Consider the following 24,541-nt stretch of genomic DNA (forward strand, 5'->3'; position numbering starts at 1 on the left):
ATGTCGATTCATTCATTAATGAAGGCAAAAAAATAGACTGAGCCAAAGATAAGTCGATAGTGCATTTTTTGTTATCTTGTCCCGACGTCGGACACCGTTGTGTGTCCGACGGACAATTGTAACAGTTTTTTAGAAAACTTTTCTTTGAGCAAGTGGAACCAATTTACTGCTACCATGGCAACAACGTACAGTACAAGAAGGTTCGTTGACCAACGATAAGATCTTATTGTCGTCACTACAAAGTGACGCAGGCAAATTGTTATTGTATATTTACGGGGAAATTTTGTTTACGGCATATCTACAAATATGTACCTACGTAACCATGATTTTTGACATGTGACGATAGTCTGGTCTTAGGGCCTACCGCGAACCACGTTCGAAGTGTTGCCTCCCTATCACACTTAAGTACAAATTTACAAGTGCGACAGAGAGGCAACACGTCGAACGTGGTTCGCGGTAGGCCCGCTGGGACTTCTGGGAGCAATAGCACGTTATCTTTGCTACTTGTTGTTTTACTACGTTACTACGTCATAAGGTCATTTGAGGCATTATTACCTAATATCACAGAAAAAATAATAGTACTACCGTACAGAAAGGAAACTTCCTACAAAACCGAAATTTGACAACGGTTCAGGGTCGAATCATGCTGTCCCTTTCTAATATATGGCACTATCCCTTTCCGAGTTTCCGCTATTTACTTACTTACTTACTCCTCTGGCGCAGCGACCCAAAAGTGTGTCTTGGCCTCCAACACGCTATTCTCTATTTTCGGCTATTTAGCGTTGTCAAAATTCAAGCCATTATCTCATCTGTGGTCGTGCATGCAAAGGGACGTCAACCCTAATAATTGCTCGGAGCAATGCAGAGCCGGGCGGAGTCGAGTTCAGTGTTGCCAACTCGTATTTTGAAAATTGCTAGACTAATGTCTAGATTATGCCAAAATTATGCCAAAGTTATTTGAAATATGCTAAAAAAAATGTTTAAATGTCACTTGAAATTAGACACTTAAAACACATACATTTTTCAAATTTGCCGCCTTTTTCCACTGACAAGATCTGCTTGACCAACTTTATACTATATAGTCCGTCGACGTCCATCCGTCCACAAAAGTCAAGATTCATACGAAAATATGAACCACAAAGAAAATATGAAGGCAATGGCGCATTTTGTTGCTGCCAAGTTGGTGCAAACTTGGCTTAGACTAAATTATGCTAAAAAATATGCCAGATGCTAAATGGAAAATTTTGGTGCCAAAGCGAGTAAAAATATGCCAGATCTGGCATTATTTATGCCAAGTTGGCAACACTGGTCGAGTTTGCCCGAAGGGAGTGTGTCAAGTCAACCCATCCACTGCGGCTATGACCTAGTCCGCCCATCTCATTTTTGTGCATTTTTACAAGCTTTTATTTAGTTTCACCTGACCGTTGTCTGTAATCAAGTCTTGCAAGTTAAATTTGATCCACTTCCCGGTTTCCGATTGAGCTGAAATATTGCATGCATGTAGAAATCAGATGACAATGCAATATTATGGTACCATAGAGCTGGTCTGATGACGGAGACAGGAGGTGGCCATAGGAACTCTGTGATGAAACAATGCAACCTAATTGTGTTAGGGGTTTTTAGAATTGTCTCGATGAGTATTAGTCGTCTGTCGTAAGAAAAGTACAGTCAGCGATAAAAGCTTGTACCAAAAATGAATTTTTTGCCAAAAACTTATTTGTCTGGTGGTTTTATTGCAATAATGCTCACAATAGTGTAAATTTTATGAAAAACGCGATCTATATAATAATAAAATACTTGTACTTACCTAAAGGGGGTGTTCATAAATTTTATTAATTTTCCAGAACCCTGGCTACATGAAGGACAATTTCGTCATCTGCATAGAGTCCCTACACTTACCGGACGGTGGTGACCAAACTAATGTAAGTATGCTTATTATTATTCTATAAAATGTGTAGGAAACTTCAAATAAAAGTAAGATTGTTGATTTTAACTTCTTCTCTGTCGTATCGCTCTTGACAGAGCGGTCGTGGTCACGTTGAGGCGGCCGCATCGGTAGTAGAGGCGGACACGGCTCTTCACACGATCTCCCGCCATCTCTCCCTGTTGGCAGACTGTCTGGCACAGTCAGATACGCGGTTTCCCACTGCGGATTTTATTTGGTCAGTCCAGCGCATAGGTGATCTGCCGCGCGATCTGGTTCTCTCCACTCTTCCTTTTTGATTTTATATCGGTAGCTTATTATTTATTATTCTTGTGGAAAAAATACATTATTAATAAACGTTTTAAAAAACAATTATACTTCATTTAACAATTACAAAAAATTAAAACAAAAATCTTAGTGTTAATGACGCGATTAATATATTTTCTTCCGTTTATATAATGCAAATATGTGTCATATTTAAGGAAATTACCACAAATACTATAAATAAGCCATGATTAATCACCCACTTAAATTTACCTATAGATATTTTAAATAATGGAAGAATTTATCGCAAAAAAGGCAAGAAATCACCTGTAATCTATCGGACTTGCTGATATTTTATTATATCTTAGTATAATACAGTCATAATAGATAACGTGACGTCATTTACGACCCAGCTACCAACCGAACCGTTTATATAGAACCGGAATCTTCATAATATGCATAATTATTACATATTAAATAATTTTTACGCGAGAAATAAGCATGTATCGACCAAAGAGTTATTGTACAAGAGATGTGAAGTGTAGGAAAAAATCGTGCTTTTAATTTGAGAGCTATTTCAGGTGTCTCTATAGCTCTGTATATTATGCAGTAACTCTGATGAAAGTTGACATTTGACAATTTAGGGCTCATTTGTACGATGCGAGAACACGCATGCTAGTTTCATTACATTGCGGTTTTTGGTCGGTCGGTTGGATTGGACGTAACCAACAGTCCGCAATGTAACTAACTAAAATCGCATGCGAGTTCGCGCGCCGTTTAAATCAGCCCTTAGTTACAATAAAAAAATTGCGCACAATTGTATCTTTGACTTAACGCCATGTAAATTAGTTTACGAAGACGCAACAGCTAAAAGAGGAGTAGAGTGTAGTAATAGCGACCAATGTAGGTACTTAAGAAACAAATTAAAAGAAAAAAGGCATTTCAAAAGAAAGAAACTGTCTCTATTTCGTACCTCCTAGGTATCATCTATCAGAAGTCCAAGTAAGAAAAATAACGCATAGCTATATAATAAGCAGCTTTAAGTGATGCCTGTGTTGCCTTGCCGGTAATTGCTGTCACAACATTGATTACCATTACCGACCTATTAGCAACTATACCTACCCATCGTTACACGCAATTTTTCCTTTCCTATAATTACCCGACAACCAAGACTGTAGTCTTTCCGACATCTTTATAGAATGAAATGAAAACAATCTATTTGTGTACAATGGTAGGCGTTCGGTAACCGTGATCTTGGACCAAAGTACGCGTAGATATACCAGAGTGAATCAACTTTTTCTTTTTACTTGGTTTCTCTTGTGTCACTTTTAAAACCCCGATTTTGTGGTATCTAAATTAACATTGGGCCATCTATTAAGCACGTTAGTAGATCGTTGTACCTGCAATAATATGTTACTCTTCGAAGGCCGCAAATATATGTGACACGCTCTTTTGGCTCCACAAATAAAATCGTGTCAGATATTTTTGCTGCCTTCGTTGTGTAACATATTATTGCAGGTGACTACAACATTTCTTTTAACGAACTATACTGTAACTAAAGACGTTGTCACACTTTGTTTTGGTAGTCGATTCGATCATTAATTATATATACTCCATTTCCGAAATATTAATGGCTTCCGGCTACTAATAATAGAAGAACACAAACAATATTATAAACAACTAGTTTTAAGCTAGGAAACAAGCATAAGTAGGTAATAGCAGATATACGTTAGAAGACGAACTTATTCTATGGGGGATCTCTATATTCTCTATGGGGGAAAATAACCATAATCCTTATTGAAATGAAATGAAAATGAAAACATTTATTTTCAGGCAACTATTGGCCCATAGATAAATACCTTAAAACTAGCATACATATTAATACAAAATATATCTTAAAACTAAAAACACAATTATGGCTGCGATGCAGTTCGCAACCCCGCAGTGTCAGGGAGCCGGCCGCGGAACCGCCGGAACTTGACACCCTTCGGCCAAAACTCCTCCTTGGTGAAGGTCGCTAGATGTTCAGTCGGAACGCTCAGCACAAAAGAATTAAAATTCACACTGTGTCGAGATTCCAACTTCACGACTAGCTATATCACCAACCACCATTATGCTTTAGTTAGCCGTTATATGTTGTAGTGTGCTCTCTGTCACACCTACCTGCGGCGGACGACGTTCTGTCTATTTTTTAATTGCTCCACGTGCAGCAAGTGTTTAACACGACTATAGTAAGCAAGGTTACCATGCACACTTTCAACTGGCTTCCTTCTACTCGTGATTTGTAACTTGCAACACAACCGCTATTGGTTTCAATACTAAGATGAAATTGTTGTTACTGCAGTATTGTATTTATTGTATTACCTACTATTATAAAAGCAATTTATTGAAAACGGTTCGTGCCGAATGAAAACATTCAGTTCTTAAACGCTACAGTAAGAAAAAAAGTCAACCCTTCACAAAATATGATAAATTAACCCCTTTGCGTCCCAGGGACCTCAAAATTGACACACAGTAGCCAAATAATAACCTTGAAGTTTTAACAACGGTTGAGCTCTATGGGTTAATGGGGTTGGCAACTGTCAAAGGTTTGCCCCTTTTCTAAGAGATTTGGCATAAAGGGCTGGCATCAAGGGCATAAAGTTTCATAAAAATTTTTTACACAATTCTAGGGATTGGCAGGGCAAGATGCGCTAGCACAGAATAAATAATAGTACTAGGTACAGAAGACTCACTCCCTAACAAAACGAGTCTGTTACGATCAGCACAGATATGGCCGCTAGGTGGCGACAGCGCCACGCGCGGCTTATGGCAAAGCCCAAAATTGGGGCCGAACGGATGTACTTTTAGCTGTCTGTAGCAAAGCGACGAAAGCGCGAAGTGAGCCACGCCTGGCGCTAGTAATGGAACGCAAAAAGTTAAATAAGTTGGATTTATGACAGAACTCACGGAACTACCATAAATCGTAATAGTAAGTGCACTCAATCATAATTATTCTCTGACATTGATAAATATTAATTACAGGTGCACGAGCTACCACCGGAGAAGTTAAAAAACCGAGAAGTCGTCCACATCGACATCGCCAACGACCCTCTCTCGTCGGCCGACTATAAGGCGGAGACGGACCCGACCAAGTTCAAGTCGGTCAAGACCGGCCGCGGTCCGCTGGTCGGGCCCAATTGGAAGGCCGATATCAAGCCGGTTATGACGTGCTACAAGCTGGTTACGGCCGAGTTCAAGTGGTTCGGCTTGCAGGTGAGGTTCATTGTAGGTTGTAGGACCCGACCAAGGTCAAGTCGGTCAAGACCGGCCGCGGTCCGCTGGTCGGACCGAATTGGAAGGCGGATATCAAGCCGGTTATGACGTGCTACAAGCTGGTTACGGCCGAGTTCAAGTGGTTCGGCTTGCAGGTGAGGTTCATTGTAGGTCAACCAAGGTCAAGACCGGCCGCGGTCCGCTGGTCGGGCCGATTTGGAATGCGGATATCAAGCCGGTTATGACGTGCTACAAGCTGGTTACGGCCGAGTTCAAGTGGTTCGGCTTGCAGGTGAGGTTCATTGTAGGTTGTAGGACCCGACCAAGGTCAAGTCGGTCAAGACCGGCCGCTGTCCGCTGGTCGGGCCCAATTGGAAGGCGGATATCAAGCCGGTTATGACGTGCTACAAGCTGGTTACGGCCGAGTTCAAGTGGTTCGGCTTGCAGGTGAGGTTCATTGTAGGTTGTAGGACCCGACCAAGGTCAAGTCGGTCAAGACCGGCCGCGGTCCGCTGGTCGGACCGAATTGGAAGGCGGATATCAAGCCGGTTATGACGTGCTACAAGCTGGTTACGGCCGAGTTCAAGTGGTTCGGCTTGCAGGTGAGGTTCATTGTAGGTCAACCAAGGTCAAGACCGGCCGCGGTCCGCTGGTCGGGCCGATTTGGAATGCGGATATCAAGCCGGTTATGACGTGCTACAAGCTGGTTACGGCCGAGTTCAAGTGGTTCGGCTTGCAGGTGAGGTTCATTGTAGGTTGTAGGACCCGACCAAGGTCAAGTCGGTCAAGACCGGCCGCTGTCCGCTGGTCGGGCCCAATTGGAAGGCGGATATCAAGCCGGTTATGACGTGCTACAAGCTGGTTACGGCCGAGTTCAAGTGGTTCGGCTTGCAGGTGAGGTTCATTGTAGGTTGTAGGACCCGACCAAGGTCAAGTAGACCAAAACAGGCCAAGTCTGCTAGTCGGGCTTCCAACTGGAAATAAAGTAGTTTCGTAATCATAAATAAGTAAATTTTTGTTGTATTGATATTAGTGATATGTCGGACAAATACAAGGTTAAGGACGTCGACCGGGGTCTATAGGGATGGCGAGGTAAATAGGAATTAAAACAAATTTTACTTGATCATTTCTTAATAACTATCGAAACAAATTGTATCGCGCGAATTATATTCAATCGCAGATAATTCTCAATAGAAAACAATATTTAAATTAATATTAGTAAAGCAGGATTCTTTACCGACATATTTAATTGTTTTATAGCTCAAGAGTAGGCTCACATCTTTATTTAGACCGTTTCGGTTGCCTCGGCCAAGTACAAGGCCGAACCGAACGCTCAGACACACGTGAGATAATAATCAAAGGTAATCAATTAACTGATTAAATAATATTTGTGATTCTATTGCGATAATTAATACGTCATTTAACCTTATAAGATTAATGAAAAACTATATTATATGTGCCTATAATAGGCACATATAATATAGTTTATAACAACAATAATTGTTGTTATAAATAATTAATTTACATTACGGAAGACTGACAAGGTTTCATGTTGTTTTGATACAATATAATTAGAATTACAATAAAGCATATTCCTAATTACTCTATTATAACTATTATAAACTTTATCCAAACAAACAACAATAAACAATAACAACTGGTAGCTTAATGATGACATAGGTAATTCATTTCACGAAAAAAATGATCCAAGTTTATTGGGACAGCACCATTGATTGACGTATAATATCTAAGGACTGGCAACTAAATTGGCAAGAAATTGGACTGAAACTGCATGAAATTAATCGCAGTGCGTTCGTATATGTATAAGTTCTCTGAAGTTTGAAGACTTGGAAATTAATAATTATTTTGTCTTTTTACAGAGCAAAGTAGAAAATGTCATCCACAAATCAGAACGGCGGTTGTTCACGATTTTCCATAGGTGAGTAAATTAACAAGTAAAATAAAAGTGAAATTACTATTATCTGAATGCCGAAGAATTTAGTACATTCATAGATTATAACTGACATACATTCCTGGTTCAAAAAGCTAAACTGCTAGTGTTACATTTTAAGAAAAAACTAAGTGCCAATATCGGCTAGTCTTTTTACGGGTTTTTAGTCTAAGTGGCATTTTTAACCAACTTCCATAAAAACGAATTTTATAGGACCAAATAACATAGGACGCCAATGACCAATATATCCGCACCGCAGGTCCAACGCCAAAGACGGATTTAATGGGTCAAAGACCACAGAGCAGCATAGACCTACGTGCTTTATGCATAAAGTTCAATTTCAGTTTTGACACTCCGGTGACGTGGCGTCTGGAGTGCTGTCACTCCTTTTGTGTTCGACACGGCGTCGAAAAAGTTAAAACTGTTAAGATTCTCTGTTTAAATTCCAGACAAGTATTCTGCTCCATGGACGACTGGTACGGCATGACGATGGCGGACATCCGCGCCATCGAGGACCGCACCAAAGAGGAGCTCGAGCGGCTCCGGCGCGAGGGCGAGGTGCGCGGCATGCGCGCCGACAACGAGTAAACCGTGCGCAAGTGCGTGCGCAACTCCGGGCGTGCGCAGCTCCGTGCGTACGCAACGCCGAGCGTGCGCATCTCCGTGCGTACGCAACGCCGGGCGTGCGCAGCTCCGAGCGTGCACAACTCGGGGCGTGCGCAGCTCCGTGCGTACGCAAGTGCGTGGGTCGCGAGCGCGCGTGCGCGCCGCCGGCGGGATTACTTTGGCGACGGAGGATGACGCTCTGGAAAACTTTATTGAAATGTATCTTTCTTGTCCAGTGAGATTTTTTATGTGAAAATGATTCAATATATGGTTTCATTTCTACATGAAAAATATGTCTCACTACACCTGTAACTGTCATTTTGTCGACTTCATTTTTTTTTATCAATACTTTTTTTTATTGGTCCTATTGCCATGAAACGAATGAACAACCTAAATGATTTGGGGTTCAAAGGGAACGCGTGTACAGAACGTAGTAAGAAAAAAGATTGAAACCAAAGAACATATATGGCATTGAAACGTGAAACTTTTGTATTTGCGGAAATAATATTATGTTTATGGACATTTTTCTAGATTTAATCTTTTCTAAGAAAGCGATTTTTCAATAAAGTTTTCTAAAGCGATTGGCCTCTGACGCCACACTCCGCCGGAGTTCCTCCGAACGCTCACCTTGCCCGCGCGAACAACTGAGATTGTATAAATTTTATCCAAAATCTACTTAAATAATAAATGTTGTTTACTTTTAAAGTATTCATTAGAACGAGTCATTTCGCAATCTCAGTATACGCGACGGCATTTCGATTAGTTTGATTACCATTAGAGAAATAATGTCATTGAAATGTGGTTATAGATAACTATTTAAATGAATAACTAATAAGTCGATGTAGTCAGTGGTTAACAGGTAGTGTTGTCGTTACCTAATAATAATTAAACATAAAATTCTAGACGATGTTTTGGACTATTCGCAACGAGAATTGGTATTGCCAAGTGTTTGTCGTGGGCTTTCAAGAGATTATGTCGGTCAAATGTTCTAAAGTTAAACATTATTACAGATGTAATCCATAACTATTTTCCATCGGAAGCGTATGAACGTGTCTTGCTATTTCAATCGGTGAAAAAGTGCTGAAGTTGACTGAAGTAGCATGACAAATACGAACGTTTCCGAGAAAATACGATGGAAAACAATTATGCACTACATCTGTACATTGGATGCTCATGATAAAATATGAATAAACACGGTTTAAATATAATGTTCGACAGTTATATATATTTAATGTCATCATGTACTACACCATTCGTCAGTATCACTTAGTCTCAGCACTAATGTTACGAGAAAATAATCTGTGCAATAATTTATGTGACGACAGAAGAGCGCAAGAGTCGTACATATACGTAGATTTTAATTTGTCTTTCGTGGTAGCTAGTTTAATGATCAAAATATTTGATATGATCCCTCAAATTCTCTCCAGTTTAACCTTTTGACCGCCGGAGAGTCTTGCGAACGACGGTTACAGCCGACAGCTTCGCTAATGCAATAGACTTACGCGGGACTCCGTAAAGTTCAATTTCGCTTAAAGCGATCGCCTGGCGTCCGCGGCACGGCATATTCTTCCGCCGTCTGGCGTTCAAAAGATTAAACATGTAAATATGTTGGCCACTTTTATTAAATGATGTTTTGTCAGAGTCAATTAGGCTTCTGCGTGTTTAACATTTAGTAACACGAGGGACAAATTTAAATTTAATTTGTGTATGACCTTAGGGCTTCTGGCGTCTTTCGAGCGTCGGCGTCTGTCGGCGTCGGTCCAGCGCTATGGAAAATGACGTCGCTGATGCGCAGTTGCGTCGACGCTGCGTCGACGTCGGCCATAGAATTGTAGACGCCGACGCTCGAAAGACGCCAGATGTGGGGGGGGCCTTAAGTGGAATACTAGTGGGGTATTTAATATGGGGTGTTGCAAGGTATCTCGGCGCACTAACTTATATTCGGGTAGCGGTCGGCTGCGGGCATGTTACAATTGGTTATTGTTACTATAATTTTATTTCGGGTTCAGTACCTATGTAAATTGCAACACCTTTGAATATAGTGATGGCTTGTATATTTGTATTTGTAAGTTATGTTGGTTTACAAATCAGTATTTTAATATTTGTGTGACATTCCAGATTCTATTGTAACATTTTTATAAACTTAAATTAGTTTTGCTGCATCTTTGTTTCCATAACTTGAAATAGCTCTCTTTGTTGTTTCTTAATATGCAGTTGCATGCATAGGAAAATGATAATTTGCCAAGAATAATGTATTTAAGAATTAATGAGATCTATGTTGTTTTTTTTATTTGAATTTTCATATTTTCGGTAATGAACTCAGTCGTATTTAGAAACGTATCGTCATTTTCAGTTACGTTTATTTTTGTGGTCGTGCTTATATATATTATTTAAACTACGGGGCTGTCGCGAGTACTGAGGTCAGATACGATCGTTGAGGATAAAAGCATCTTGTCTCTATCTCACTGGAGTCGTGGGAAAGAGACAAAACAAAACCCCATCGCAGGCTAAGACCTTAGAATCGTGAGCCCAAAGTAGTATTTTTGCTTATTGATACTGCACTTTATTTTAATTAAGTTTTTTTTACTTGTGTTGTATAAGTTTTACATCAAATACAGCGTGATATATATTTGAGAGTAGTCTTTTATTAGTAGACATTAGTGATGTCTCAACCCGCTTTTAGCGTCGCATAGAGCTTTTGTGTTTCAATGTTATTTAGACTTTGAATTTCAACATGTACTTAATCTATCGACAAAGGAGATGAGCACAATTCTGTTCCTCATAACGATAAGAGAAGATTTTTGTGTGTAAGACAAAATTTACTTCCCTATTAATCCATGACAATATTTGATAGGGTAGATACTAGGACCAACTCTTACGGGCTACTCTCGCGAATATTTCGCACTTTCCTCTAGCTCTACCAAAAATTTCAATCCATTATGATTCAAGCCTTACTTTGCTTCTTTCATTGTTATAACTTAGTTGTTGCAGTTACCAAATAAAATAAGTACACTTGAAAAAATCCTTTTATTTTTTTTAACGCCTATATACATAAACGAATAACGGGTTCATCCTTTGATGTTCTAGACGTAATATTTAAACGAAATAATGCATGTTTAATCGATTTTGATTTAGTTACGCTTATCGTATAGTGGTTCCAGGGGCGAGTTGTATGATCAGGATGGCCGAGTTGCAATTTTCAATTTTTGACATGATAATCCATTCGTCTCGTTCCGACTGCGTTTGATAAAAAGAGACGGGGTGCTTCTTGTGACCATAAATATAATATATTCTGTCTTCTATAGATTAGCACGAAAAAAAAATTATCGATTGGGATGGATCATCAGTGTTTCTAGTTGTCTTTGAGTAGGTGCTCGGAACTTCTGCAGTACGTAAAATAGAGCGCTAAAATTGTCAATTTTTAAATTTTTAGCTAATTATTAAAAGTTTTGAAGAGTTCTCGCATTGAAGTAAGTATTGTATTAAGTAATTATAACATTTGTTGTAAAATGAATATTTTGAGGCCAACAAAAATAAAAATAATTTAACCAGTTATGGATTGTTTCCATTGTAGATAGGACCTCCTCTAATTAAAAGTATATTCCTCCTAAAGTAGTACTAATTCTAATCGCCCAACGAGTCTCTGATTATAAATAAATAAATAAATAAAATAAATATTGGGGACATCTTACACAGATCAACCTAGCCCCAAACTAAGCAAAGTTTGTACTATGGGTGCAAGGCGACGATATACATACTTACATAGATAACACCCACGACTCAGGAACAAATATTAGTGTTCATCACACAAATAAATGCCCTTACTGGGATTCGGACCCAGGACCATCGGCTTCGCAGGCAGGGTCACTACCCACTAGGCCAGACCGGTCGTCGATTAGTTAACATACGTTTGAATAAAACGAATATGATCGTTTGATCTTTTATTACAATGCATTAAGCAAAAACTTTGTATTGTACATAAAATTAATATCAAAAAACAACAAAACGCGTTTGCAGTTTTTTTTAAAGCTAAAGACAGCTCAAGAGTTCTCAAAAATAAAAGTAGGTACTATGGCTTCTTAGAGAATATAACCAACGGAGTGGTCATTAACAGGCGTTCCGCGTTCCCCTCTGTCGAAAATAGGTGGCCAATGGTCAACCACATATATGGACTGACGTTTATCTGACATGGCTATGTTAACGTTACGTATACATTTGATGTGCCCCTCCCCCGCAAAAAACGGCAGACTATTTTGTACCGAAAATTATAGACACATCTCCGTTGGTTATATCCTCTAAGTATGGCTTAGACAGCTAGCCATAGAGTCAAAATGCGAGGATAAATGCCTTCGTGATAACATAATTAACATTATACGAGTATATTAGGTACATATAAACTTTGACTGCTTGATTCAAACAAGATTTTATATTATAACAATTAAAAAGGAAAGGTCCTCCGATCGGATCAATCCATAATTACCAATTCATTTGTTGAAAATTAAAAGATCTTTGCCCTGTTTATCAAAAGCAATACAAGTGGAAGTCCCTTTTTGACAGCTTTTGTTAGAAAGGGACTTCCATTTGTATCACAAGTTACAAGCTTTTGATAAACAGAGAACTTATATCTAAATACATTTAACCAACATTACTTCTAATTTGAACAATATATTTATTGATAGCTCATATTAGATAATCTATTTCACATTTTAATGTGACAATTCCAACTTATATATTTTTTCCAAATATAACACAAGTAAGTGTTGATATACAACGCAAAGTACCTACGTTCAAAGTTTGACAAGCTCTGGAAAGACTTGCTTTCAGCAATGCAAGATTTTGCAAGTTTAATTCTATTGATATAACACACATTTATTTAAGCATAAATATATTTTATAATAATTATAATAGAAAGAATAACTTAGGCGGCTCTTCAATTGACCGTAATCCTTAAAACAACATTTTCAGTAGGTAATAGGCACATACAGCATTAGCAGCACAAAGTAGCGGATTAGGGGGGCTACCGCGAAAACCGAATTTCGCAAATTGCGGGGATCTTTCTCTTTTACTCCAATGAAGGTGTAAGTAATTAGAGTGACAGAGAAAAATTCCCGCAATTTACGAACTTCGATTTTCGCGGTTATATCCCAGACTGCGCTTCAAAAGTATCTCCCTTTCTCTAATAACTTTACTTAAAGAGATATGTCTCTGTATGTATGTAGAATAATTAGACTGTTACCTACAGATCTTATAGATAACGCCAACTGTAGAGATAACTGAAAAACACCCAACTTGTAACTAGAAAAAGGCACGAAATTAAAATTGGCTGTGGAGAGTTAGCTCTTTACGCCTACATATTTTTAGTGTTTCGTACAAAACATTGTTCACGGAACACTTATTTTAATTTGTCGCCGTTTTCTACTGACAAGGTCACTGTGCTAGAGTATACAGTGTGGAAAGATAAGTCGGGCCCTGGAGGGAAACTACCTTAAATCCTCAAGCTCGCTCATTTTAAGAGACATTCCTTTATTTTTAAAAATAAACAAAACTGCATTCAAAGATTTTCTAAAACTCGCTTGCCTCGCCCGGGACTTGAACCGACTAAAAATTCCAAAAAATAAACACTCGCAATTTTAATACAATAGCCGCTACAGCTAATGTTAATGATAACATTTCTCCAAGAAACATAAGGTCTTACACTCGTCTGTCGTACAAAATAACCATAAAATGTAATATTTAGTACTCAAGATTTTATTAGACAAGCAAAATTGAAGAAAAAAAGAAAAATCTTTGAATGCAGTTTTGTTTCTTTTCAAAAATAAAGAAATGTCTCCTTTAAGTAAAATGAGCCAGCTTAAGGATTTAAGGTAGTTTCCCTCCAGGGCCCGACTTATCTTTCCACACTGTATGTCTCTATTTGGAAATGTATTCCAGTTCCAGGTTGGCAGAAACTTTTGGCTTGTTTTTTCATCCGCTAATATTTATGCAGACAGCTGTATATGCTGTAGATTTTATTTTTTCATCTTAGTTCTATTTACAGTGACTCCATAGCAAAATGTAAAATAAAAAGTTTTCGAAAGCTGAGATTGACTAGAACTACGAGGAAGCGCTCTGCGGAAGTGCTAGCGCCATCTAGAATCGTTTTTGATAAGTATAGCGAATGCTAGATGGCGTTTTAAAGCCAGAGCACATCGGCTGCATGTGCGTAGACACGTGACTAATATCCGTAACACACTACCGCACCAAACCAAGGTCGCGGTGCGGCAGTATGTTACGGATATTACGTTGGGATTGGTTAGAGTTAAGCTGTATCCAGACGAGACAATTTTTCGCCAATCTGATGAAATTCTCCGATCGAACAGGGCCGTGCGGACGCAAATACCAATTTGATTCCCCGATCACATCAGCAGGTGCGGACACAAAAATACCAATTTTCATAGTAAATGCAAATTGGAGATTTAATTTGTGTACGTGTGGATGCTAGATGAGATTGACCAATTATTTTCCTGAACAAATCGACTGGATTCATCAGTCCCGTCTGGATACCCTTTTATGGGTACCATCTATATAATTGTACCAAGCGATGAACCAGTTGCTTCAGTCATCAACTTCCAACTCTAGCTCTATATCGGCCAGGCTGATCCGGCGCAGCGTGTTGATGATCATGTAACGAGAGAACGTAACATACAGGTGCCGGAACCACACCATCTGTGATCGGTGTCGCTTCATGGCGCGGACTACGCGTCGGGACTCCGTCCAGCGGAGGAAGTATCTGGAACACAATTACATTTATGAAATAAAATTATTGAAACGGATTAGGCCAAGCGCGCACCACGACTTTTTGTCGCGCGATAATTTAGTCGCAAAAATGTAACGTATGTGTTTATATGGCAGTGCGCGCATAGGCGACAAAAAAATCGCAGCGATTTTAAAATTGTGATTTGTCACATTTTTCCGCGACTGCTCGCGACGCGATTGTCGCAAAGTGAATTGCAGCATACGGAGTTGTATGGCCCCGCGCGCACTGCGATAATAAAATTGCACCCCGGATCTCAGTCGCCATTTCGCTCTCCAAGCGTCAACATATCGGAACCTGCTTCTCCAATGGAGTCACAAGATGAGACGCTAATAGATGTTGTCCGTTTAATTATAGAAAAAGAAGGAGATCACCTTTGTGGTATAAATACTCAAAGTCATACAGCGATTGCATATTGTTCCACGACAAGCGACTGGTACGAAATCCATGTCGAGAATAAACAAATCGTCGACTTTTCATCGCAGTGCGCGCAGTGAATTTTTTTGCGATAAATTACAGCGCGATTCTAAAATCGTGTCGCAAAAATTAAAATCGTGGTGCGCGCTTGGCCTTACATCGCATATATTGAATTCATACAATAAAACCGACGTTTCGAACCCTTTACAGCGTTCGTGGTCAACGGGTGACTCGACCACGAACGCTGTAAAGGGTTCGATACATCGGGATGTAGTATGAATTCAATATACGCGATATAATCTGTTTCAATAATTTTATTTCATGAGTAGGTAACTATAACTATCGCGGTAACCGAAGACAATTACATTTAGTTTACTAGTGAGTCAGTGAGTCTGAGGAACTGTGAGCTAAAAAACCGTGTACCTAAAAAGCTAAAGGTTTTGTCACACTGCAGCCCTTTCTTCGCGACTGCTGCAGTGCGGTAAAGTGTGAAGGGAGAGCGAGTGCTATGCTACACCATGCGCCAGTGCGCATAGGGTATCCTCACGATTTCTTGTACTTTTTATGCAAACTAAAATCAGGATTTCTTCCTCAACTTCTTAAAATTTTGTAAGATTTAGTAGTGTAAGAAAATATTGATTAGTGTTCAGTATAGCAAGTTAAAATATGTTTTTTAGTTTCGACTTATACTACTTATAGAGTAGAATCTTTGGGAAAATAGTGCATGTTTTATGTCCACTTATAACAGTTATAACCATTTGAAAAGCTCAAATGTTGAATGCATAAGAATCTATTTCAAGCAATGGGAGCATTCCACGCAGGGCTCGGAAACCGGTATTTGCTCCATACAAAAATACCGGTATTATTACGTTCTTTTTCGTTCTTTGGTTTATTATTTCTTTTTTAATTGGACAATCTGATAACACAGATTCGTTACCTAAATACATGATCTAGTCTTACGTAAAGAGCATAAAATAATTAAAATATTGGTCTATTTCGGGGTTTTTAAAAATACCGGTTCCGAGCCCTGATTCCACGGGCTGTTCCGTACAAACGCATTATATTTCCTGTGTTGCGCTTTTTTTTTGGCATTTGAAGCAGGCGATTCTTTTTCTGTGCATATTTTTGACCATTTGTCATAGAAAAGGAAACTCTTATGCCTGCAAATCTTCAGAAATTTCGCGTTAGTACGGGATAAACGGTAGACAATTTCATGGAATGCTCCAATGGAGTAAATGTGGTAGAATTCTGAGTATACAGGAGGAATGCTTAAAGTTGGTCAAGCAGAGCTTGTCAATAGGAAAAGGCGGCAAATTTGAACAATGTAGGCGCGAAGGGATATCGTCTCATAGAAAATTTGAATTTCGCGCCTTTTCTACTGCCAAGATTTGCTTGACCATTAATAGATTCCCTTACCTTTTGGAAGACAAAACAAAGCTTAGTGGAAGATCTAAGAAGCCCCAGTATTTTCTTAATACATTTACAGTGTCTAGTGTGTATACTGTGCACCCTGAAAAAAAAGAAAAACATACATTGATTCCACAGTCACAGACAGAAGTTAAGATGCATTTTAAGCATATTAATATAAGTGGAGGTCAAGCCATAACCAGAGAATAAATAAGGTACAGAAGACTCACTCTAACAAAACGCGTCTGTTACGATCAGGACAGATATGGCCACTAGGTGGCGACAGCGCCACGCGCGGCTTATGGCTAGCCACCAAAATTAGTGTGGAACGGATGTACTTTTAGCTACCTGTATCAAAGCGACGAAATCGCGGAGTGAGCCACGCATGCCATAACAATATGCTAAAAATAAACAACCACCGCAACCAGAAAACGGAACAAACTAGAAAGAGTCAGAATTGTGCCGTAGGTGTCAAAAACCAGGTGAAATCTATTGACTTTTATAATGATAATGATTTAAATACATAATTAATTATGGTTTCCATGTAATTAATTTAATTTATTGAATAATGTTATATTGATAATTTCTGTAAATAATGAATTCTGCTTTATTGTATGTATTTTTATGTAAATGTACTTTATAGCTAGTTTGTAAGCAATTTGGTGCACCTGTTACTGTTATAAATGACTAATAAATAAATAAATATGAAATTCTGGAAATGCGAAATACAGGAAGGATACTAAGGAGCTTAGATTAAATTTATGTTAACAGTAAATCAAGGCGCGGTACCGGTTTTTCTTCATACAAAAAATACTGGTATTATTACATTCTTAGGTTAATTATTTCATTTTTGATGGGTCAATCTGATATACGAAGTCTTTACCTAAATACATGATTCAGTCCTACGGAAAGAGAATTAAATAATTAAAAATATTGGGCTATTTTGGGATTTAAATAAAAACTGGTTCCAAGCACTGTAGTAAATAATATATAGAGAACTTACTTTCAGGCAGAAGTCTCTCTACAAACATATATGCTATAGCATAAAATACTGCTGAATGATTTGGGTGTGATGACACCCCACCCCTATCAAATGACACTAGTGTGTCTATATCCAGAGACTCCAACTGATGCTGTATCAGCTTGGCAATGACGGCCACTGGCCAATGCACCTTTGGGTTGTCTGGGAGTCGTGTGTCTGTGACAAGGCATATGTTATGGTCAGACACTCCAAGCTCGGAACATGCAAGCCATAGCTCTTTACTTCGTATATATCCTTTGCCCTCATTGTTGCCTGTAAACAAACATAAAATAAAATAGCTATAGTAAATTCTGCGGAATAGGCGTGGGTATTATGTTTTCTATCCACCTATCCAAGCTGACTTGGAAAAATTCTCGGAAAAAGGTCGCTCATGTACCACTTGGAGGCGCACAGTGGAAAAGGAGACTGCATCAGAAGGCCTGTCTGGGCGGAGCCGGAGGAGGCCACGCTGGACCATGAATAATGGAAATCCCTTTTGAGAGCCCTATCTCCCTGATGAGGGATAACAGGATACCATCATCATCACAATGACTTAATCTGACATTCATCTATTCTTTAAGGTTTAGTCGTTGTAATTTAATAAGTTCTTTATTATTAAACAGTCATGTATTATTAGAGGTAATTACCATTAGAGAGACAGAGCAAATACACGTCTGCACCCTGCTCGCACAGTCTAAATATCGTAGGGCCGAAGAACATGCACTCGTCATCTGGGTGTGCTACCACAATCAACACTCGTTTCGCTCGAAGCGCCCCCCGAGACCGCGTCGGTAGCCGACGTGCGTACCGCCGATACACCACACAACACACCAGCAGATACCCCAAAACCCATAAACTTATATACAACGCAAAACTTCTAAGATACAATACAGTCTCAGCCAAAAATTGCACGTAAAAATTGTCTAAACTATCAAATTCTAAATTTGAGCCAAACAGGAACATTTCTGACTAGAATGTAGGAAAACTTTGTTCCAAATAAATACAGTATGCTACAAATAACTGAGTATCATTGGGATAGCTCTAATTTGAACATTTATTATGGTATTTTTCGGCTCATTTTTGTATTATTAATCATAAATTACATTGGTTTCGCGACTTTCGCATATTTACACGTCAGTTTGACAGACATGGTGAAGCTAATGGCAACACTACTTCGATACAATACAGACGAACGGTTATTCGTCCGGGACCAAATCCGGACTCAAATTCCTAGTTTGGACTCGGTGTGGACGGACCATACACTTTTTTTTAAAGAATAGCCATCATACAGGCAACAAATGATAACAATTTTTGACAGTAGCTGTACCAATAACTGTCAAGTGACAAAGGGAGGATCGAGATCGTTTTCATCTATCCAGATTCTATTCTGATCTATTGTTTAACTCCATATTTTTATCTTTTTTAGTTATGTGTATTGCATCAAAGTCACAAGGTTTCCGTAAATTCAATAACAGTGTAGTTTAAGGCTGCGTTAACTTGTTGATTAGCTATCAAAACACAAGCAAAAATGATTCAACCAGATTACACTTCGGCAATGGGTTTGCTTTCTCATCTCAATTCTGATGAATTGAAAGAAATATTAAACGACGACTCTAAATTTGATTCTGTGCTTAAAGATGTGAAACAGGTGAGGCAGTTTAATAAACTACGTATACAAATTGTTAACAGTTACTTCCTTGATGAGTCAGTGTTTGTTTCTAGCAGGTAGTTAGTAATAGAGGCTCTTTCACAACTGATAATTGAGGTCAGCCATTATAGTTTATGTTGATATGAAAACATTGTATGCTTGCATTAAATAAATGCCTAAATGATGTTGATAAGCGTTAAAGTTTCATCTAACCATAAACATTGATGCAAATTGTCTTAGTAAAAATGATCACCTAAATGAATACCTGTTTTCAAAATCAGTTTGGTTTGATTGTGGATTAATAATCTCCTACAGCCATGGTGATACTAAATTATAATGTTTTCTTTTCCAAAACATAGACACAACAACATATTAAATTACAATCAAAGGCTGCTATTAACACTAACATTAACTTTTTGCTAAAATTATTTCAGGTAAAAGACTGGGAAACCGAGAAGGAGATGATAATAGCTAGCAACCGGTCCCTAGCCGAGTTCAACCTGAAGATGGAGCCGCAGTTGCAGGAGCTCAAAGCAGCGGTGCAGGAGCGCTCCGAGGAGGGAGAGGCACTCTGCAGTCGTATACAGGAACTGCTAGAAGAGTATAGTAAGTTTTGACACATAACTTTATTTTCAATGAAACTGAATTAAAGCTAATTTTACGTCACGGTGTTTTTAGTCACGCGACATGTTTCGGAGAGTGAGGGTCTCAATATTCAAGCACTAACAGTGCTACGGAAAGCTTAATTGGTTTAGAGCCATGCACGGATTGCAGAGGTTGCGGGTTCAAGTCCTGCCGGAAGCATACATTTTCCTTTGATATGAATATTTGTAGTATTGCTCTCAGAAGTATGCTTGTTAAAAAAATGGTTTAAGTATGGTTAGGTTCACAAATGCTTTTATATTTTTCAGAATCAAAATCAGCCGGAATCTCACTTGACACAACACAAGCACTGCTCCAGACAAGTGCTGCTGAATCTGAGGAAAAGTCTGAAGAAATAGCACAGGACTATCTATCAGGAAAGAAATACGATGTAGAGCAGTTCTTAGAGGCCTTCGAACCTGTCCGCAAGCAAATGCATCTGAGAAAATTTAAAGCAGAGAAAATGAGTGAACTGATCAGAACAGGAAGCAGGAATTCCTGTGGTAATGGATTCTCGAAGCCATACTTACCGTATCCTAATTATGGACCTGGCCAGAGTGCTCCAAATGTGCCATATCCTATGGGGCCTCTAAACATGCCTATGCCAGGAATGTATGGAAACCATTTCTGATTTCTGAAGCATTTGATCTAAATACTATTTTAAATATCGTCCTTAGCTATAGGCAGTTCTTTAACATAATAAACAGCTGTAAAATTTATAACTTAAAGATTTTAAACTCTGTTTTTTAAGTACACTACATGTTGGTGCTTACATAGTGAATATGTGATTTATTCAAGAAATAGAACTCTTAGATACTATGAGATAATGTAGTTTAAAGTATCTTATGCATAAATGATAGAAAAAGTAAAATTAGGTAATGTTAATAAGTTTAGATGCCTACAGCTTTAATTTTGTCTGTCAATAAAACCATACAAGTCTTGTATGTAATTAAAATTATTATAAAAGGTTATATTTAGTTAAAATTATAGCTCTTTTTTTATAGAGAAAGTTTTCAATTAAAGTAATCATCAACTTTAAATAATTATTGTATTTTCTAGTCATTTACATTATCTCCTCACATGATTTAGGCAATCGGCCAACCTTTACACGCGTCGTGGTATGACGTATCACATGTTATTTAAAGTTATTGTAGATATGTACAATATATACAAAGCACTTTTATCATTAAATTGAAACAAACAATAACAATCAAGAACTATCACATTAGTGCTAAAATTTGGACTAAAAATTGTTTAACAACACTACAATTATATGAAATAAATTACTATTGATTACGAGAAATAAAACCACGAAAAAAAGTTTTACACGTTAGTACAATCGACGTCAAAAATATGTTTACACGTTTAGACCTTACTCCTTTGTATTTTGTAATAAGGTGAAAAAATGTAAACATATCTTTAACGTCGACTGTACATGATGTATAAATGTTAATAAACGCCATTTTATCGAATTTAGTTTCGCAACTAAACTCATAAATGGCCTTGTGTGGAGAGGTACAGGCGGTTGTCACTGATTGTGGCAGTGGGCTTTATTGCTAACGCAAATAGGATCTTATTTCCTGCAGCCCAGTTTTTCTACAACAAGAGCATATGATTTGAAATAATTTATTCCATATTACTTTATAACCCGTATGAACTAAAATTTAATACAATAATATTAAATTGTACTATGAAGACTCAGTTTTGTCCTCGGTGCTACTTTGTATAGTTTCTATTTTGCGCGTCCTGTCCACATCATAATCTGACTGCCCGCGGAGCACCAGTGCGAAGAAGAGCCCTGTGAGTGCAAACAGAATATAAATAGTCGCCTCTTGACGGTTGGAATGCACTGCATCCATTTGCTTCTCCCGTTTCTTCCTCAACATTTCTTTATCATATTGTGATTTTTTGAACACATCTCCATAATGGTTTTTTGACCTGAAATAAAATCATTTGGATCCTTAATAATCTATAAGTAAATAATCTTTACTTCTGATCTGAAAGAAAGGCACATACTTACCAGGCATCAAAGTCGTAAATTGGTACTTTCCCATCCATAGTAGGAGTGACGTGTCTTGAAGCTCTGGACTTGTAGAACTTTAGGGTAGGGTCTGTTGGTTCAGGCTCAGGGCGGTAGTCTGTGTGACTGTGGGGACTCTCTCGTGTCAATAAACCTGAGAAAAGAAGGATAACTTAAATAATAGTTAATAATTAAGACAAATTAGCTAAGCTCTTGATGAAACACTCCACAATGCACTATATTCAGTGACAGACAGAAAGAAGTGGCGGCAGATTGTCAAAGAGAAGCTGTTCTCTAGAAGTGGCCTCAACCCTGTGACAAGGAAACCGATGCAAGAAGGTAAGAAAACAATAGCAAAAATTTGAGGTTATTGTATAGGTATTATTGAGACCCAGTATCCTTAGCTACAGCATTTAACAATGTAAGTAACATGGTGGTGCAACTCTGTAGAAAGTGACTAGTCAGCAAGTGATAAAACATAGCTCTGATTGCTTACAACAAAATAAAAATATCATAAACCCGGTAAGTCAGCAGTAGAAGTTGCTAAGCGGGTGTGGTGTCCAAAATTACCTTGACACTCTTATTCTTTTTACAATAAAGTTGCATAAAGATCATTTTGAACACCTCACCTGCTTAGCAACTTCTGCTGCTTCTGTAGCTGACTGTACTATACATGGTGGAACTTGGTCTTTCTGATACATACCCTTGTCATACATTTTCTTCAATTTTACATTTCCTAATACTTCATATGCCTCTGATATTGCTCGAAATTTCTTAGCTGATGCATCATCCTGAATTCATGATAATAATTTAAATTAAAAGAAAAGAATTAGCTTAAATCAATCAATAGGTAAGTTTACTTTTGTTTTAATTTAGACTGAAATCATTTATCACATGCCTCAAGTTTAAAATATGAAAATTATGAAACATTAATAGGGATATTTAAAGAATTTTGACTAAACTTAAAATGTTGAAGATATGGCCTTCACGGACTTACGCTTGATCTGTCTGGGTGATATATTAAAATGTTGAAGATATGGCCTTCATGAACTTACGCTTGATCTGTCTGGGTGATATAATTTTGACAATTTGTAATATGCTGACTTTATATCATTCTGTGTAGACCTTGGTGTGACTCCTAGGACTTCATAATGGTTAGCATAAGCCACGGACGAGTTGTGCAACATTCTCACGACGTTTTTGACTAATCTTGTGTTATTTTGTCTAAGCATCTGTAAAAACATGATAATCCAAACATAATATTAGAACTTTATACTAGAAAATATTTTATAAATATATTATAACAACATCAAAAAGAACACTAGTTACAATTTAGAAATTCCTGGGAGACTATGAGGAGTTTGTTTTTATTTTGGAATTGGATAAGAAGTCATAATTTTATTTTTGCAGCCGATTATCTGTCTAATTTTGACAACTATCGTTTTTCGTTACGTAAAAGTGGATTTTTCCATGTAAAATACATTTTTCATTTCTGAACGACACTAACGAAACGCGGTCTGATTTGCGATAAATTTAACCGCACCGAACTGCCCGCGTTGACACGGACGGTCGTATCGTGCAAATTATCGGTGTAAACAAAGCTTTACTGCTATAAAAAAATACAGATTTGTCATGTCACACGGTGGGCTGAAAATCGGCCTCCATAGAAATAGAAACCGAAGTCTTAAATTTGAACTTTTTTTTATTGGAATAGCTTTTGTTAGGTTTTATTATGTCCCAAAATTAATCTTAGCTAATTTGGTTGGAAAAATAATTAATTATAATTTTTTTTCAAAATCTTTGTATGGCGCGTATCAGAAAAATCGAGTTTTCTCCGAAAATAAAAAGTTAACCGTAATATCCTGACAGATGATTTTAAAACCACTTGTTCTTGATTTTTCAACATAATTAGAATTTTCCTACGGGGTGCACTTTTTTTAAAAAAAATCGATATATATTTTTTATTTTTATTATTTTATTTTTTTATTTTAATACGGTTATACTCGTTATTTTGACTACAAAAAATGAATTTGAGTTTGATCGAACCAATAACTTACGCGTAGTGAAGTTTTGTTCTAAGCAAATGTATGGAGCGTACGAGTATAACGGATTTTTTTCAAAAATTAAAGGTATACCGTAACATCCTTGCAGACGATTTAAGTACCAATTATTAATGATATTTTGACATAACGCGAACTTTTCTACCGTATGCACTTATTTAACAAAAAATAAAAAACTTATTTTTTCATGCTGAAATAGCTTTTTCTCATTGTTTTAATCAAATAAATAATAAACATACAAGAGTTACAAGTAGAAAATTGAAAATAAAACCATTACATCCTTTACATTATTACCCTTGTATCCTCTTTATTACATTCTCTTTGTACTTAATGAAACAATATTTAACAAATTTGACATATTGACAACTGATGAGTCTAAAATTAATGATCGTTAATAAGGTCCGGTTACAATCATTAGTAGATACTACGAATTTACTTAATTAAATAAATATCAGTAACATTATCAATAATTGGTTTACATAAAAACAGAAATAAGTATATGTAATGCTATCCTAATTAAAAGTATTCTAATG

General features: G+C 37.7%; 4 protein-coding genes across 4 annotated transcripts in view; 2 read left to right on the top strand and 2 right to left on the bottom strand.

Moving 5' to 3' along the window:
- Positions 1–10,634, top strand: part of LOC134674594 (phosphatidylinositol transfer protein alpha isoform) — a 33,260-nt gene extending 22,626 nt beyond the window's left edge. Inside the window, exons 5-9 of the mRNA XM_063532707.1 lie at positions 1,845–1,922; positions 5,213–5,443; positions 7,324–7,382; positions 7,844–7,997; positions 8,086–10,634. Coding sequence (XP_063388777.1) covers positions 1,845–1,922; positions 5,213–5,443; positions 7,324–7,382; positions 7,844–7,982 — 507 coding nt within the window. The 3' untranslated portion in view covers positions 7,983–7,997; positions 8,086–10,634. The remainder of the gene's footprint in view (positions 1–1,844; positions 1,923–5,212; positions 5,444–7,323; positions 7,383–7,843; positions 7,998–8,085) is intronic.
- Positions 10,635–11,979: 1,345 nt separating this feature from the next.
- Positions 11,980–18,790, bottom strand: LOC134674509 (N-acetylglucosaminyl-phosphatidylinositol de-N-acetylase). The gene is made up of 4 exons (XM_063532602.1): positions 18,286–18,790; positions 17,621–17,911; positions 16,627–16,720; positions 11,980–14,769 (listed from the first exon to the last, which is right to left on the bottom strand). Exons 1-4 carry the CDS (start codon positions 18,599–18,601, stop codon positions 14,595–14,597), a joined length of 876 nt encoding a protein of 291 aa, XP_063388672.1. The 5' UTR covers positions 18,602–18,790; the 3' UTR covers positions 11,980–14,594.
- A 167-nt stretch (positions 18,791–18,957) lies between these two features.
- Positions 18,958–20,971, top strand: LOC134674685 (vacuolar protein sorting-associated protein 37B). The gene is made up of 3 exons (XM_063532809.1): positions 18,958–19,286; positions 19,721–19,892; positions 20,198–20,971. Exons 1-3 carry the CDS (start codon positions 19,167–19,169, stop codon positions 20,557–20,559), a joined length of 654 nt encoding a protein of 217 aa, XP_063388879.1. The 5' UTR covers positions 18,958–19,166; the 3' UTR covers positions 20,560–20,971.
- Positions 20,960–23,412, bottom strand: LOC134674684 (dnaJ homolog subfamily C member 30, mitochondrial-like). Its single transcript, XM_063532808.1, has 5 exons — positions 23,278–23,412; positions 23,004–23,180; positions 22,652–22,739; positions 21,949–22,102; positions 20,960–21,866 (listed from the first exon to the last, which is right to left on the bottom strand). The coding sequence occupies exons 2-5, from the start codon at positions 23,178–23,180 to the stop codon at positions 21,617–21,619; spliced, it is 669 nt and encodes a 222-aa protein (XP_063388878.1). The 5' UTR covers positions 23,278–23,412; the 3' UTR covers positions 20,960–21,616.
- Positions 23,413–24,541: the final 1,129 nt, after the last annotated feature.

Source organism: Cydia fagiglandana, chromosome 20 (assembly GCF_963556715.1).
Source record: "Cydia fagiglandana chromosome 20, ilCydFagi1.1, whole genome shotgun sequence".
In the NCBI taxonomy this organism is placed as follows: domain Eukaryota; kingdom Metazoa; phylum Arthropoda; class Insecta; order Lepidoptera; family Tortricidae; genus Cydia; species Cydia fagiglandana.